Raw genomic sequence first — 17,653 nt, forward strand, 5'->3', positions numbered from 1 at the left:
CACTTTCCACTAGTTCTTTCTTTATTGGGGGATCAGAAGGCACAGAGAACAAGACGAGAGAGGCAGTGTCAGCTGGGGTGATGCTCAGGCGCACAAACAAACAAACAGTCACAGAGAAGCCGAATTCTCAGAGAAGGAACTCTGATTTCTGTTTTCGCAGCACGTTTCCACTGCAGGGGGAACATATTCACAGTTTTATCTTTTATAGTTCTGTTTCATCGAGAGAAAAATCTCCACTTGTGAAACCGTCCGACGCGCCTCTCCTTTACACGCTGCTCATTCAGAACCGATCGCATTCTCAATTCTGGGACTTGAAACTTGTTTTTGATTAACAAGTAAACACATCTCAATTGTTTACAGATTTAAAATGCAAGAGTTGTTTCACACACTTCAATTTCTAAATTTCGCAATGATTTCTCATATGATTGGTTTGAATCATTGTGTTTTCTGGTGCTTTGATTTAGATTTGAATGTATAAACCAGGAGTTTTGTGAGAAATCAGTGTAAAACGATGAGGAATTTCCTGAAGCTCCACCTCTCATGCAGCCTCCATAATAAAATATCTGTGGAGAAGAAACATGATGATTTGAATTTGTCCGCTTCAGATTGGCTTCGTGAGATCAGTTTCATTCACTCCTCGCGGGCTGAGTGTGTGTGAGTGAGTGTGTGTGTGAGATGTGGAACGTGCTGCACACACACACACACTCACACACACCCCGTTTGTATAAAGTCAGTGCAGCATTACAGTCATTCTGTCTCAAAGGCACCTGAGTTTGACTCCAACGTGAGCTGGAGGTTCACCAGTGTAGAACACACACATACACACACACATCAATCCTGCAACTTTTTGACAAGCAGACGCCTCCATCCTCTCAATATAACGCAGAAATCTCACGCTTTTCAATTTCAAAACACATAAGAGAGCGAGGAAAAAAACAAAAAAAAAACTGCAGTAGCTTGAAGAAAAGTATTTAGTTTTCAGTCTTTGTGACCCTGCTGAAAGAACTGAGTCGATTCTTACGTTCTCTTTCCAGTGGCTGGAGTCGTGGCTGCAGCTGCTTCCGTCTCACACACACACACACACTCGCCACTCACACATGCAGTGTCTCTAGCTGTGCTCGCCCGCCTGGCTGGCCTCCTGCCGGGCGCCGTTGCCCCAGCCGAAGCCGTCGACGGGGGCGTGTTTGTCCCAGCTGTCCGTGTTGTGGCCGTGCTTCCTCTGGTGGCGCTTGTAGTTGTCCCAGTGTCCCGTGGTGTAGCCGCACTCGGCGCAGGCGTACGGCTTCTCGCCCGTGTGCCGCAGCATGTGCCTCTTCAGGTTCATGCTCTGGTTGCAGGAGTAGCCGCAGATGACGCAGTGGAACGGCTTGGCGCCGGAGTGGATGCGCTCGTGGCGCCGCAGGTTGGCCAGGTTGCCGCAGGCGTAGCTGCAGGACGGGCACTGGTAGGGCTTCTCGCCCGTGTGCACGCGCATGTGGCGCTTGAGGTTGTCGGGGTGGGCGGAGGTGTAGCTGCAGTGCGGGCAGCGGTGCGGCTTCTCCTCGGAGTGGGTGTGGGCGTGGCGCGCCAGGTGGTTGGGGTAGTGGGACAGGAAGGGGCAGTCGGGGCAGCGGTACAGCTTGGCGCCGCGCCGCGCCCGCCGGGACGCCCGGGGCGACTCCGGGCTGCACGGGCGGCCCGGGTCGTCTTTGGACTGCAGGTCCAGCGAGCAACGACGGCACACCTGGAAGAGACCAGAGGTTCAATCAACACAGAACAAGTGAAGACGACCGTGGACGTTTAGACGTTCCTCAAACGAGGAACACAAGACTTTGGAAGACTGAAAACGGGAAAAGCATGAAGTGGAAGTCTGCCGTCGCCATGGGAACAAGCTCCCGGTTGCCCAACCCCGGACACGACGCAGGACAATCCACAGATTGTTGTAACGAGTGTACCTGGCCGCCGTCGCCCTCCGCCTCCCCGTCCTCCTTGTCCCCCTCCAGGTCCGCCTCCTCCAGCGTGAGGCCACACAGCCGGCAGCACAGCGGGAAGAGGAGCACCGGGAGGGGGGCGGAGGGGGACCCCAGACCCCCCAGCGTCTGGAGGTAACCAGAGTCCTGCGACACTCGCAGGGTCAGGTCTGACATGACTGCAAAGACACAACCACAAGAACAACGTCTGATTAAACTTTGATTCTAATTCTGTTGAAAGGACAAGTCGACCTTTAGGCTTTTGGTGTTTTTGTTCTTCTGTGATCTTGGATTTTCTCTCAGAAAGTCTTGAGAAGAGTTTCATTTCTCACCGAGGGGCAGTCAACCCCACAACATTTCTCTTCCTCATATTTAAGTTCTGCTAGTTTCTGCTTCCTCTTTTCTGCTCACAGCTTCAACACAGACAAGGGTTCCAGGTTTCACCTCTCAGTGTTTTCATAAATCCTCTGCATGCAAAAATCATATGTAAATGGTTCAAAGTCTTTTTTTTTTTTGTGGATTATATGACGGGACCATTCGGATGGGATTGGCCTGTATATGATACGTACCGTCATCCCCGTCGGCGTTTTTGCGTTTCCTCCTGGCTCTTCTCTTCTCCTTCTCCCTCCTCTGCGGCCTCTCCTGCGAGTGCATGCGCTGGTGCCTGCGCAGGTTCCCCAGCGAGCTGCAGGCGTAGCTGCACTGCGGGCAGCAGTAGGGCTTCTCGCCGGTGTGCGTGCGGGCGTGGCGCTGCAGGTTGACCAGCTGCGCCGAGGCGTACGGGCAGACGGGGCAGCGGTGCGGCTTCTGGCCGTCGTGGGTCCTCATGTGGCGCTTCAGGTGGTTGGAGTATCGCGAGGTGAAGGCGCAGACGGAGCAGGAGAACAGCTTGGAGGCGGCGTCCGCCGGCTTACTCCGTCTCTTCCCGCCGGCGCCGGCGGACTCCTCCACGTCCGGGGAGCCGTCGGGGGCGGAGGCGTGCTGGAGGCCGTCCTCGCAGCTGAGGCAGTAAAGCTCCACGCCGAGGTCCAGGCCCACGCCTGGAGGGGAAAACAACACGTTTACCAAGAAAGTAGAATAAAGATCTTTAATATTTTCACCTCACGTCTAAAAGTTCTGACAATTTGCCTCCATTTCTTAGTTTTTACCATCTTACCTCCCCTGTAATATTCCACATTTTCCTTTGTTACATAATAGTACAAATGTTTACCGAGGTCCAGTTCTGCCCCCAGAGGCGTTTCTCCCAGCAGCTGACCGCAGCCTTTGCAGGACAGGAAGGCGGGGAAGGTGGAGTCGGAGGGGCCAGAGGGGTCGTCCTCCACACTCAGGGAGAACACCGTCACACCTGAACACGGGACAGGAAACAGCCTCAGCGAGGAGATACCACACCCCCACGTTGGGACGAACAAAAACGACAGACGTCACAGCGACACGTGAAGGAAACACGTCTGTGATCGTCACTGACCGGCGTCTCTGTCCAGCCCCACGATGTCCGAGTCTCCAAACTCCAGCTCCCCGCTCAGCAGGAAGTCGCTCTCCAGGACCAGGCAGCCCGGCTCGCCGCCCGCCGCCCCGTCCTCCGAGTCCACTGGACACAGACACGCCTTGTCAGAAACAACTCCTCCAACAAACAACTCCTCCAGATGCAAAGGACTGCGTCGTGAATGGTGACAGTTTAGAATCGTTTTTCTTTTTCTTTGTGTGACTCAGCAGCTGGGAGCAGGCCAGAGGTCGGGGAGAAAGAAGGTGCATGAGACTGGAGGAGGAAGAGGAGGAGGAGGAGGGTGAGCGGGCGAGCAAATGGAAGCAGAGGAAATCAGTGAGGATGAGATAAGTGCAGAGGAGGAAGAGTCAGGGGGTGAGGAATGAAGCATCAGGAAAGGAAAAACAAGTCAAACGTAGGACTGAAAATACAAGTTAGACACTTTCAAGGTTGTTAACGAGAAATTATTCCTTTTTCTGGACCTTTCCCTTTCCTCTCCTTCAGTTTTTTGGAGCTCGGCTTCACAAGCTGAACACTTTAAACCTTATTTGTGGACGTGGAGCGTCGCTGCTGCTTCACGCTTCAGTGAATGACACCAAAACAAAACAGACGCTCGGCTGGAGGCCATTTAAAGTTTGAAGGGTTAAAGATCCTACAAGTCAGTGTTGTCAAAGAGCAGCAGCACGATGCAAAACGCTTTGATACTCTGAATAACAAATATATAGAAAACATCCCTGCAGCAGGTTTATTGAAGATTAAATTCAAGCCTTAAGAAAGAGAGGAAGAGGGACGGGGAGGAGAGGCTGGACAGGAAGCAGTGTGGAGGAAGAGAGGAGGTGGTGAGTCCAACTGAGCCGGTACATTCAGGATGAGATAACGAACAAACAAATGTCTCCAGCATGTCTTCCTCCCGGAGAGATACTGAGGAAGGAGCCCAGCCTGCAGAGTCCACGTCCGGACTCACGTCCACCCAGACGATAAATCTACCAGGATTCTAGGCTGGGGAAAAACTGCTCCCATGTTTTCAGTTTGTCTTCCCGGAGGACTGAGAGAACCGCGAATCTAACAGAGACACCGATGAAGTCTTTGTGTAATTTTCTGTCCCTCTGACTAATCTGTACATTCAGGCTCGAGGAAGGACGCCAGCAGTCTTCCTCTGTGACGGACAATGAGGAAGAGTCAATAAGTCAGACCAGTTAAGCAACTTTCAGAGTCCGTTTCCTCAACAGATCCCCGTTGTGAGACGGAGAGCTGGAGGACAGACCGATGGAGGACAGACTATAAGAAGAGAGACAGGTGAAGGACAGACAGAAGAGATACAGATTTGAGGTCAGAGAGCTAGAAGACAGACAGTTAGAAGTCAGAGAACTGGAGGAGAGACAGATGGGGACAGACAGACGGAAGACATACAGAGGAGAGACAGACAGATGGAGGAATCCTGCTTAACACTCACGTTTCACCGGCTGCGGGTTCGACTGCTTCCTCCGCGGCATCTTGTCCTCTCTGTCCCGGGTCCCGTTCGGGTGTGAGGACACACACGTCTCAAACTCCGCGGTGTGGAGTCCGTGCTCTGTCCGGGCAGGCAGCTAACGACATGTCGTCCTCCTCCTCTTCCTCCTCCTCCTCATCACCTCCTTCCTCTTCCTCTTCCTCCAGAGGACTCCAGCAGCGGAGGAGTCATCACGACCACGTAGTCCAGCCTGAAACCGAGTCCCGACACCGACACACCTTCACAAAACCCAGCCATACCAACCCTAACGCCACTTTAAACCGAGAAAACGACGCGGGATAACTTTAGAATCACTTTAAAAAACCCGTCGTCACAGAGTCTTTGTTGTTATTTCGCAGCAGGCGGAGCCATGTTGTTAGCTTAGCTTAGCCTGCCGGCTACACTCAGCGTTAAAAATCAAATTAACGTCTCAACTGTAGGATAGAAATTAACACCGGGATAATAAGAGTCATGTCGTTGCTCAACGTACCTTTAATAGAGTCGCTAAATGTGGCTCAGACTTCGAGAAACAGTGTTTTGTTGTTGCCAGAGCCGCACACACGCACAGCCTCACAGAGCCGGGTCCGGGTCCCCGTGACGTCACAGACACAGCAAGGCACTGTGGGAGTTGAAGTTCTGATAACTTCTGATCAGACGACCTGGTTTACCTCCGTGTACTTAGAATTAATATTCTTACTAAATAAGTTGAAGTTTTCAAATTGTTTTCCGCATGCAGCTCACTTTACAACATTCTCACTTTATTTAAAGAAGTTAAATCAAATATATGAAGCACATTAATTGAAATTTACGTTCTTGATTCGTGATTATTATTGTTATACAAGAGTTCAGTTGAAAGGTTAAACCAATAAATGACCGAAACGGTGAGTTGGAAGGTTAGTTTTTAATACTTTTCTTTGATTGCTAAATGACCTTGCTGGAGTTTTAACCCATGCAGCACACCTCTGGAAGATAACACATATAAACAAAATGTCTCATACAATGTCTTTTAAGGTCTTTAATAGAATCAAATTAAATGATAAATGTTAAACAACAGTAATTATCTGACTATGAAGACAGTATCAGTATCGCTGTGCTCATTTTTCTACCATTTCACTGAAGTTATAAAAACATCAAAGGTCTGGGTCAGTTTATACGTTATTAATTAGAATATTATCTATAAAAAATTATTTATCTGAAGGCTAACATTTACAAGAGACAAAAATTTAAGTAATTTCTATATCCAGTGCACTACTAATGAGAGGAGGGACTTGGTGAGGAAAACAAACTGCCTCCAGTGGGTGTGGAGTACCACAAGGCTCTGTCCTGCGCTCTCTACTTTTTTGTTAAAGAACGGCAAAAAAAAAAAGCTACTTGTTCAATCGCACCAAATCCAAAACCTTGATCACAAGTTCATCATGGCCTCGAACTCATCGATCCTCTGTCGGGTGTTTCCTCGCCGGATTTTTCTGTAGGAGACAGTTTTGTACTTGGACGGCTGACGTTCGTCTCTCTTCTTGTCGTCTGCCGCGTCACCCTCGCCGTTCATCTTGGGAGAGTCTTGCCTTCCTCCGTCGCCGTGTCCTTTGACCTCCGTGACCTCTGTCCCTGGACTTCCTGTGCTGGGACTCAGACCGGGCCCTTTGTTCGCTCCTCTGTCCTCCACCGTCCCCTGAGCAGCGGTGTCCATCAGCAAAACGTCCTCCTGCGGCCTGCAGCCTGCAGCCTGCAGCTCTGCAGGCAGAAACATCTGCTGTCACTTTTTATTCATTAAAATACTTTGAAAGCACGACAGGAAAGCGATTCAATTTGGTCTGCAGAGTTTCTTTTTAAGGACGATTCTCTTTTGGCATTTGGGGGAACGTCATCTCTGTGGAATTTTAATTATATTTTAATGAACTAATTAACTCTCGGGCCTGAATCTGCACTCCGGGTAATTGTGTTCTGGCCAATCACAGTGGCAGTTATGTAAGACACGCTGAAACAAAGTGTGCAACTTCCACTTGGATGGTCCAACATTCAGACAAGAAAACAATCAAAGCTTTACATGATGGCACAACATAAATACTAATTTCAGCTACGGGAAGGAATTATTAGTATGTATAATAGTTAATATGTGATATTGTTATGAAATGAAAACATTTAAATGTGTTATTTTTCACATTTGCCAGTCCTGCCTCTTCATTCTACATTCAAGGAACTGAAATATCTGCTCAAACTACTAAAGTTTGCAGATTTACAGGATCAAATTCTACTAAAATCACAGGTTGTACAGTTGTACACTGTTTGAAATCATTTATGAACAAGATATTTAACATATGAGAGAAGGATGATGTTTATATGAATCCCAAGCATCGGAAAGGTTTTAAAGTCGACTGACGAACATTAAAATCTCTATTTTCCTTAAAAGTTTGTATAAACATGGTAACTAGGAGACGAGTAATAACATCAGTCATTTGTCTCAGAAGTCAAACTCCTGTTCAACAAACCTCAGAGTTTCATCAAGCAGATGTGGAACCTGCAGGACGACCTGAGACGTTCACCTGAGCGCCGCCGCCTCACCTGGATGCTGGAAGCGCAGAGTCGGCAGGTTCGCGTCCGGAGCGCCGTCCTGGGCTGCGGCAGGATGGCGTCTGCAGGCGGGGGGGAGGCTGGGGGGGGAGCGGCCAGGCTCTTTGTCGCTGCCCGGCCATGTGGGATTAACGTCCCGGCCGGGGGCTCCGCCTGGGGGAGGCTCCTCATGTGGGAGGAGGCTGGGGGTCCGGCTGGAGCCTGGGCAGGGAGGAGGCAGCATCAAGGAACCTTCATCTTCTTCACCCTCCTCCTCCTCCTCCTCCACAAGCCTCCTCTCCTCCATCACCTGACCTTCTCTGCCTTCTTCACCTTCACCATCCTTTCTTCTGTCGTTTGCATCCCGGGTCTCTTCTCGTCTCTCTTGCCCTTCGTCCTCCTGGTGTTTTTCTCCACCTTTTTCCAGAACAAACTCGGTTTTTACTTCTTCTCCACCTGGCCTTCCTGTTTCCTCCTCGCTCTCGTCTTCCATTCGTCCTTTCTCTTCTTTACACTCCTGAGTTTCTATGTTTCCCCCATAAGTTTCTTCTTCCATCAGTTCTCCGGTCTCCACTCCATCCTCCACCTTTTCTGTTTCTTCTCCTGCCTCCTTTTCTTTCTCCATTTGATCATTATTACCACGGAGATCCTTTCCTCCACTGTCTTCATCATGAGGATTCAACTCCATCTCTTCTTCAATCTTTTCTTCCATCTCTTCTTCAGTATTTCTCTCTTCCAGCTCTCTTTTCTCCCTTCCTTCCTCCGTGTCCACTCTTTCTGTTCCGTCACTTTTCTGTTCTTCATTTTGCCACTTCGTTTCATCGTTTTCATTCCTTCCCTCTGCTTCCTCAGTCATCTCTTCTTCCTCCTCCTCCTCCATCTTTGTGATTTCATCACATTTTTCCTCCACATCGTCACTCCTCATCTCTTCTTCCTTGTCCTCCTTTGTCATTTCTTTTTCATCCTCACAATTCTCTAAATCTCCTTGATAAAACGTCCCTCCAACCTCTCCTTCACTCCTTTTCTCCTCAGTGCTCTCTCCATCCACCTTTTCTCCTTCTTCTTTGCATTCTGCCTGTTTTTCTCTGTCCATTTCATCATTCCAGACTTCCATCTCTACCCTTTCATCCCGGTGAAACTCGTTCTCCATGTTTTCTCCAACATCTCCGTCCACGTCAGCCTCTTTCTCTTCTCGTTCCTCCTCCTGTTCTTCCACCTCCGTCTCAGACTTCAACACTACTATTTCTTCTTTTTCAAACATGGTGTCTCGCTCTATTCCGTCGTCCTCACTTCCTCCATCCTCTTCCTCCTTGTCACTCACTTTGTTTATTTCTAGAACTTCCTCCGTTTCCTCTTCATCTCCCACCTGATTCTGGTTATTTCTTGTGTCACCCTCGTGTTCTTCTTTGCCCTCCCCTCCATCCTCCTCCTCTTCCTCCTCCACCTTCTCTCCTCCTGTCTTCATCGATCCCGGTCTCCTCCATCCAGTCTTCCTGCTCCCGATCGCTTTCTCCTCCTCCTCCAACTCTCTCCTTCACCCCGACCTTCTCCTGGCCGCCGCTTCCTGGAGCAGCTTCCTCCTCCTGCTCCTGATCTGCAGACATGATGGGCTCCATGGTGTCCTCCAGCGACAGAATATCTCCAAACAGCCCCACGGCCTGAATGACCCGGGTCACGATGGAGTCCTGCTCCAGGTCCAGACTGTCCAGCATGTCCGCAGTCGTCCACCAGCTCGCCATGGCGGAGGAAGCCTGCTCCTTCACAGCCAAGGAAAAACTGCACGTCTGGTCAACGGTGGTTGTGAAAGCTGCGGGTCTCAGAGGGATTTCAGTCCTGATCGGCAGCAGGTCGTTTCTCAATCCAGTCTGGTGACCTGGAGGCCACGTTTCCAGCCTCATGCCTCAATAATGTGAACAGATTAATACTTTAATCTCTCAGGTATGAACTCTGGAACCTTCCTGCAGAACCTCAGCAGAACAAATAACACTGCAGGGTGAAAATCATGCATTGAAGTTGTGGTTTCATCAATAAAATGAAAAATAATTGCTCCTGCAACTATGACAGCAAACTGTGAACTCCACAACAGGTCAACAATAAACTGTGAAATCAGCCCAAACTCCTTTCTATTGGCAGTTTTATCAGATTTATCCTATACAATAATAATCATCTTTCACTCACGATTTAAAAAACCCCAAAACTAAACGAATAACAGTTAATTGTGACATTAGATTATAAACTTCTCAGCTCTAAGTGTAACCTGGAGATCAACATTCCTGCAGTGGTTTATCCCTCGGTGGCATGTAGAGCCGTGGTGTGTGCTGCGGCCTCACATGTAAGACATAAGAAAAATGATCATAAAAAATAATTAAAATGATGGTAAATGTTCTAAAAACACTAATTAAACTTATTTTTTCAGTTTTATTTGAGTTGAAGCTCATCATCAAGATGTAAAAAAACCCAAAAAGCCCACTTCCCTCAGTGGCCACAAGATGACAGTAAATCATAGATTTTTTTTTTTTATAATAATGCCTCAACAGAATAAACAAGTTCTTTCTAATAAAAGACAAACTGTTTTAATTGAATATCCTTCAACATCCCAGTGATTAAGTTGGATTAATTTGCATTTTGATGAAGCAACATGACTGCTGCTGATAATTCAGAATTGACTGTTTAATTAGTACAAAAATAGAATAAATAGGGGGATTTAAAACATGATTAAAAAGCTTTTTTTTTTTTTTTTAATGAAAATAGGAACAAAATGTGATTTATGTTGAGATTAACATCCAGCAGTGTTGCTAATGAACGTGATGGAAGAATTATCTACTAGTATTAGTAGTTGTTATCAAACCACCTCATTATGATGAATTCTATCATATATTTCAGTATAAAGGTGCGTCATTTCCTTATGACTCTGAAGGAAGCTCAGGAGGAAGCGTGCAGTTCTCGTCACATCGTTTTTTTGAGCGAGCAGCAGGAAATATTCAGCCCGTGTCTTCTAAGATTCACTGCGACTCTGTGCCTTGGCCTCCATCTGTGCCCGCCACGCAGCCAGCACCTCGTCGTCTTCGGCCTCGGCGGCGGCTCGGGCTCGGACCCGCTGCCGGGTTTGGGCGAGGAAGGCGCTGATGTCGTCGTCCACCTCCTCTTCAGTCTGTGTCTCCTCCCTGCGGCTCCTCCTCCCCTCCGCCTCGCTCCTGTCGCAGTGACTGGCGAACTTCCTCTTGGCGGAGAAGTCGCCGTAGCTCTCCGCCGACTCGTCGCCCTCGTCGCGGGCGCCGTATGATCTCCCCACTCGGCTGTAGCCGTAGGGCCGCGGGAAACCGCCGCTGGCGTATTCTGCGTCGCCGCCGCCTCGTCCGTCGTCCAGTGGCTTCGGCCGATATGTGGAAGCGACGCCGTAGCCTTCCTCGTCGTCTTCGTCGGCGGCGTAGGAGGCCCGGCGGCTGGAGAAGTTGAACTCGGAGGCGGAGGCGTCCAGGTCGTCGTACGGGTCTTCTGACGAAATGGCTTCAGTGCCGGAGGCGGGTTTCCTGGGCGGTGGTCTCACGCTCTTCAGCCAGTCGTCGATGCTGGTGTTTCTGTCTCTCTCCAGCGCCGGGTTGAGATTCAGACAACCGGACTGACCGAAGCTCCTCTTCGGTTTCTCCTTCTTCTTTGCCTCCTCAAGAAACTCCTCCTCCCTCTTCTGAGCCTCATCCTCATCCTCCTCGTCCTTTGGCTTCTTCTTCTTGTACATGGTGCTGCGCTTGTTGTCCTCCAGGATCTTCTTCTTTTCGTAGGTGGCCATTTTGCCCCTCATCTCCGACTTGATCTCCTTGTCGATGGCGTCCAGTTTCCCGAGGTCGACCTGGTCCTGGAAGAGGCTGAAGAGTGGCACGCTGGTGGTGGTGATCTTGTTTTTCTTGGTAATTCCAAGGCTGGAGCTCAACGCCGACGCTCTGTCGCTCGTCCCGGAGACTCTGCTGGTGCCGCGGCCCGACAGCACGGACGGCGCCCTGCCGCGGCCCTGCGACAGCGCGCTGGAGTACGACGCTCCGCTGAGCAGTGAGGCCCTGTCGTCATCCACTCCCCGACCCGAGATCACACTGTTGGCTCCGCCGAAGCTCAGCTCAGAGCCGGCTCGTGACAGCGGAGGCAGGCTCATCTCGCCCTGCTTCTGTTTGATGGTTTCCGAGACGACGTTGGCGATCCAGTTCTGGATGCTCGCCAGGTTGACCATGGGCTCGCCGCCGGGTCCCTGGACGGTTGGAACCGGCAGGATGGGGGGAACCGACGGCACGGCGCTCCCCGGCAGAGCAGACTGCGTGGATCTCACGCTGCGAGGTTGTGAAACTGAGGAGATGACCGACGACCTTCCGCTCAGCATGGACATGTTGTCGTCGTTGGCGGTGCTCGGCGGCCCGGTGACTCCGGCGCCGGCCCAGAAGGCGGACAGCGGGATGGTTCCTCCACTAACGCAGCTCTCCGTCTCCCAGCCGCACAACGACTGACTCTCCTCCAAGGTTTTCCTCGACCGCTCCAGCAGCTCTTCGCGCCGTTGCCTCCTTTTGACGGTCGCCGAGTCTTCGCCGCGGCTCATCTCCAGAATCTCGTCGGTGTTTTCCTCCCCGAGACGCTTCTGCTGCCGCATCTTCCACGACTGATACGCCGTCAGGTTGACGTCCTGCAGGGACGGCGTCCTGGCTTCTCCCTCGCCCTCGCCGCTCCCCCCATCGCCGACCGAACTCTTCCCTTCGTCCTCGCGGTCTTTCTTGTTCCAGCCGAACTGGATCCTTTTGACCCGCCAGCGCTCCAGCGGCGACATCTTCTCCTTGTTCTTCTGGCAGAAGTTGTACATGGAGCTGCCCTCGGAGAGGATGCTCTCCACTTCGTCTTCGATCTTCTTCTTCCGTCCCTCGCCGTCCGCCGCCGTGCTCTCGCTGGTTTCGTCGTCCTCTTTCTTGCGGTAGCGAGCGGCGGCTTGTTCCTCGATCTCCCTCAGACGCTGCTTCCACAGGTCGGAGTAGCTGGAGTAACTGGAGGTGGACGCGGCCTCCGACGGGGGACGCCTGCCGCGCCGCTTCAGCCGCTCCTTCACGGCGCGCACGTCCTCGCTGGTGACGCTGTCCACGTCGCCGTCCTCGCCTCCTCTCGCCTTCCGTGGACATTGGTCTCCGGGGGACGGGTCGTCCTCCTCGTCGCTGTTCAGCTGCGCCTCCCACCAATCCTCACTCTGGAACTTCTCATTCCTCCGCTGCCACTCGCGGATCATGCCGTCGAGACCGTCGTCGTCCTCGCCATCTTCCCGATCTTCGCCCTCCGGCAGAACGAGCTTCTCTTGGACGTCGGCTGCTTCTTTGTTGTCCCGCCCGTTGTGGAGGCCGATCGTTCCGTTGTGGAGGGCGGCGGCGGCGGCGGAGGAGGCCACGCTGCTCATCACGCTCTGTCCGTCCTCCTCCTCCTCCATCATGATGGACTGAGCTTTCACCTCCACCATGCTCTGCTCCTCCTCTTTGTCAGTATCATCGCCCTCGTCTTCATCGCACCCGCCTTCCCCGAAGATGCGGGCGCGGGCGCGAGCATCGATGACGGAGCACTGGCTGAGCGTGTCGTCATCGTCATCGCGCTCCTCCATCAGGGCCTCGTTCAGTTCGCGGAGCTGCTTCAGGAAGCCTTCGTTGGGGTTGATGGGTCGCTTCTTCCTCATGGAGGTCAGCGCCTCCATGATGGCCATGTGCTGGAAGATCATCAGGTAGGACGCCACCAGGATGGCAGAGCGGCTCACACCCATCATGGAGACCACAAGAACCTTTCCTGCAAGCACAGGGAAGCAGACATTAATGTGAAGCCTGCATCCTTATCCAAGCCTGAGTCATTATTCAATTTTCAGTAAAATAGCCTTCTGTCAAACTAGAAAATATGAGATCTTCCATGAGGATTCCTGAGGATGACGATGTTCTTCATTCTTCTTCGTATCACTGGGAGTAAAAACGACCTAGTTTTTCCCAGGTGTGCTGAACAAACCCAGCTCATCAGATTCATGATTCAATGTAATGATTCCTTCCCAGGATCAAAGTGTATTTGCTGAATGTCATAATGAGCGATAATTAAAAAAAACCCCACATGAAATAGTATTATTTCCTTATGGAAGTGACCTGATGTGTTGTTTACAGCCTGTGGGTAAATCGAGAGGAGCTCCATTGTGGCTGCCAACGGCTCAAAGAGGACACTGTCTGGAACATAGCTTTCTTCGAAGGCATGCCGATGAGATGTTTCTTCTCAGAAAGCAGGATATTGACGCAGTGCGGATCATCTGTTTGGGATCGTCACTGCGGGACGCTGCTCGGGGTAAACATGAAATGCTTGTACTGAGATGTGGTGATGTAACATGTTTGAGTGTGTCGTACCCTCGAGTCATGAAGCAACAGCAAAACAAATCAGTGAGGGAGAAAAAAAACACAAGAATGAATAAACACAATTCTTAACCTTTGATTTCAGCTAATTGTCCCTGAATATTAAAAATATTTGACCAACTTTACCCTGAAGATATCACAATTTCAGCTTCTTTTTTTTTTTTTTTTAACACTTTAATGATGGGAAAGCTACTTTCTGTTTATTGCTCTGTATTGCATTCTGAAGACTTTTTAGATAGTTTTTCACATTTATCACAATGTTTGTTGATCTCCAGGACTTATTTCTGAAATGTTAAATAGTATATTTTCTTCTATGTGTATTTTAGTTAAATATAAAATGTCTGGAACCCAGCCGACACCATCGACCTCTTTAACTTTTTCGTTTATTCAAATGAAGCCATTCATGAGTCTTCCAGGAATTCTATGACCGTGAGAATTCCTACAATTACAGAAGACAGTTCCCCTCCGGCAATCAGGGGAGAAGAGGAAACTGTTGGTGTCGTTTACTGGAAAGACTTAATGAGATGATGAACAGATCACATGAAAGAGTGAAAACAAAGTCGTCACAGGAACGAAACCAGCTGAGGGCCGTTCTGGTCAGGCCTCCGCCCGGGAGTGTCTCACCTTTGTGGGTCAGCAGAGCCTCGTCCAGGAATTCGGCGGTGGGTCGGAAGTGCGGCGAGATGTCGGCGTCGGGGAAGTCGTCCACCTCGATGCCCATGTACTGGACGTTCATGCCGGCGTAGAACGACTGGCTGGTGTAGACGCCGGTACCGTGAGCAGCGTTCAGGACGTGAGTGATTCCCATTCGCTTCAGACGGGCCTTATTGACCGCCACCGACCTGCCGGAGAGACGGACACAACATCCTGACACACTTCAATCAAAAATAGGGACTTTATAGGTTTTTCGACCTGCAGCTGTTTGAAACACACGCAGTGTGATCAAAGAAATGGAAATCAGTGCTTCATGTACATCATGAAATCTCCTGTAAACTAAAAAAAGTGGCCTTCAGTGAGAAAAGAGGAGCTTTGTGATGTGACTGGAAATGAGAATCTGTTCAGTAATTCCTCAGCTTTTCATTTCCGGCTGCAGTTGCACAGCTAAATGACTATTAGAGGAGGAAGTACAGAATTCCAAGTCACGTCTGCATTGCAGCTCTGTTTGATTTGTTTGTGTGCCCTTCAGTGTTTATCCTGCATTGTGTCCATTGGTATGGATGTTTACCTGCTAAACGTGGACTAAACCATAGAGATTTAATCGATTTTGTGTTTGACGTTGAGTGTGACTCAGTACACCATCTTGTGGTGGAAATATGTATTGCAGCACTAAATCAATTCGGAAAACGTGTTGACTTTGAATATATGTACCTCACAGAATCAACTCAATCAGTTTATTAATTGAGGTTATGTTGATTTACGTCACTTTTTGTACTTTTAAAGTGAGATTCCAGTGGAAAACTAATTCGACTTGGCCGAGTTGAAGCTCACTTCTCTGCGATGAAGATGCTGGGCCACACCTCGTCCACCGGGTTGCTGGGCGCCTCCAGGCGCTCCTGCACCATGGCGCGCTGGATGTCCAGCACACAGGGCGTGTTGTAAGGGCTGCGGTCGTCGATCATGTCCCTGACGCGGTTGTAGAGGTCCTCCACCATCAGCTGCTCGGCCGTCTCCAGCATGGAGTCCGGGATGGACTCGGAGCGCACGCCACGAGGCGGCAGCTCTGAGGAGGAGAGGAATAAATACCTCATGTCACAAGCGTCATCATCTCCCTGGTTATTTAACATATAAGTTAGAGGCAATTGGATTCCGGCTTCTCGTCTGTAAACGTTGCTCCAGAATTCTCCATTATCGCAGCTGCACTGAATGAAATGAAGCCAGTATCATACATTAGGCGGCCGCAGTAATGCCGGAGCAGAAATCCCACGCAGGAGCTGCTTGGAAATGTGACAAAGCTGCTAATTTCTGCAATCATGAGACATCCCCGTCTGGAGGGCCGAGACGTGCAGGGACCGTAATTGAAGAGCGCTCGACCGAATTCAACTCTACATTTCACAATTTAGCACGCCGACGCGGAGAGACGAGCTCTGAACGCACAAGCGTTGTCTTATTTAAAGAGGATAAGCCTCGTGTGGCCTGATCTGACGAAGTCTGGACACAAAGATCATGGACAACCAGAACAGAGGAACTCATTCAGGTGGAGCTCCATACAGTCACTCCCTTTGAGAATTCCATCTCATTCTAAGCAGAACCATGTTTAATCCTACTTCCATTGTGTCTGTGGTCGAACATTAATCCTGGTTATTTTTTACTCGGCTCACAGCTCTTTAGTCTAAACGGGGTCACGGTTCGGGTTCGGGTTCGGGTTCTCGTCTGACCCTCGTTGATGATCTTTTTGGCAGCGATGGCCGACGACAGGTGGATGGGCTCCATGAAGATGCTGGCGGCGTCCGATCCAGAGATGGCGGAGAACCTGGACTCGGACATCAATGACAAACTGGAAAAACAAAGAAAACGAGTGAGAGGATTCACTCACTCCTCTTGGCTTTTCAGTGGATGTGCTTATTAATCCGTCCGTCTGGACCGTTAACATTTAATGACACAAGCATCCTCGTCAATTCCAGCGATTATCAACGACCCTGTGATGTTTTCCTCAGAGGTTAACGAGGACTTTGTGAAATCGGTTGGAATGAATTAAAATGGTTTTCTGTGTTCGACCGGCGGTGGAACGTCAGCTGGTCTGAGCGGGGCCGTACCTGGGCGACGGGCAGCGCAGGTACCGGGCCTGGACCCCCCGGACGCTCGCCTCCTCTTCATCTTCACCTGGGACCGTCTGGTCGCTGCTCTCCTCGCTCTCGTTGGCGGATGCCATGGCAACCAAAACTACTGTGGGATTTTGTGAAACGATGGAAATGCAAACACGTTTTCTACGTTTACGTCAAACAAATGAATACGTTTAAGCTTCCAGACTCAAAATGGAGCCTGGTTTATCAATACAAGCAAGGAAATCCCATGAAACTAGTCCCACAGTGAAAAACACTGCATATATCTGATAGAAACCAGCTCAAATAACTGGAGTCCAGTCTGAAACGACAAAACTCGTCTGGGGAATAGCTGATAAAGTCTGATAAAATACAAGATTTAGAAACCAAACAAACAAGTTCAATTTCCCTCTAAATGTCCAGATCAGCTGATAAATGGAGGGAGTGTGACTCAGCAGTGATGAAGCTTAAAATCCAGAGCGGCTGGATTGGGGTGATGTCGCAGTAAATGTGTGTGTGTGTGTGTGTGTGTGTGTGTGTGTGTGTGTGTGTGTGTGTGTGTGTGTGTGTGTGTGTGTGTGTGTGTGTGTGTCATGAGGCCTCCCAGCAGGTCTATTTTTAAGGTGATGACAGCTGCCTGAGCTTTCGGCCTGAGAGCAGCTCCCAGACCTCAGAGGCTCTGAGCTCTACGCCACAGAGGAAACCGCTGAAAACTCAGAAATCGTCTAAAAGCCGCTCGAAGAAAACCATCCAACGTGTGTTTGTCTTAGTGTGTGTGTGAGAGTGTGTGTGAGTGTGAGAGAGAGAGTGTGTGTGTTCTTACCTCGGTCTGAAGGGTCCTCCTGTGACAGCGACCACCGCCACACTGACACGACTCCTAAAGTTAGACCGGTTCCTCCCCCAGCCGGCCTGCACAGGTCCTGACACCCGACACCGCAGTACTCAAGTACTTCTACTCAAGTAATCCACGGCACAATCAAGCTTCCTTCTGCGGTTTATATTAATATATTGTCTCTTTATTTCTTCCTTTGTTT

At 50.1% G+C, this 17,653-nt stretch overlaps 3 protein-coding genes across 3 annotated transcripts; all 3 read right to left on the reverse strand.

Moving 5' to 3' along the window:
• Nucleotides 1–11: 11 nt before the first annotated feature.
• znf513b (zinc finger protein 513b) lies at nt 12–5,503 on the reverse strand. Its single transcript, XM_080519941.1, has 7 exons — nt 5,412–5,503; nt 4,886–5,132; nt 3,415–3,537; nt 3,160–3,294; nt 2,519–2,989; nt 1,935–2,128; nt 12–1,723 (listed from the first exon to the last, which is right to left on the reverse strand). Exons 2-7 carry the CDS (start codon nt 4,923–4,925, stop codon nt 1,109–1,111), a joined length of 1,578 nt encoding a protein of 525 aa, XP_080376067.1. The 5' UTR covers nt 4,926–5,132; nt 5,412–5,503; the 3' UTR covers nt 12–1,108.
• A 395-nt stretch (nt 5,504–5,898) lies between these two features.
• LOC308147655 (uncharacterized protein) lies at nt 5,899–9,711 on the reverse strand. Its single transcript, XM_080519939.1, has 2 exons — nt 7,481–9,711; nt 5,899–6,652 (listed from the first exon to the last, which is right to left on the reverse strand). The coding sequence occupies exons 1-2, from the start codon at nt 8,931–8,933 to the stop codon at nt 6,324–6,326; spliced, it is 1,782 nt and encodes a 593-aa protein (XP_080376065.1). The 5' UTR covers nt 8,934–9,711; the 3' UTR covers nt 5,899–6,323.
• Nucleotides 9,712–9,885: 174 nt separating this feature from the next.
• On the reverse strand, nt 9,886–17,495 carry dusp27 (dual specificity phosphatase 27). Its single transcript, XM_080519934.1, has 6 exons — nt 17,443–17,495; nt 16,614–16,743; nt 16,236–16,354; nt 15,349–15,580; nt 14,485–14,702; nt 9,886–13,261 (listed from the first exon to the last, which is right to left on the reverse strand). The coding sequence occupies exons 2-6, from the start codon at nt 16,727–16,729 to the stop codon at nt 10,464–10,466; spliced, it is 3,483 nt and encodes a 1,160-aa protein (XP_080376060.1). The 5' UTR covers nt 16,730–16,743; nt 17,443–17,495; the 3' UTR covers nt 9,886–10,463.
• Between the last annotated feature and the right edge of the window lie 158 nt (nt 17,496–17,653).

Source organism: Blennius ocellaris (assembly GCF_963422515.1).
Source record: "Blennius ocellaris genome assembly, chromosome: 24".
NCBI lineage: Eukaryota > Metazoa > Chordata > Actinopteri > Blenniiformes > Blenniidae > Blennius > Blennius ocellaris.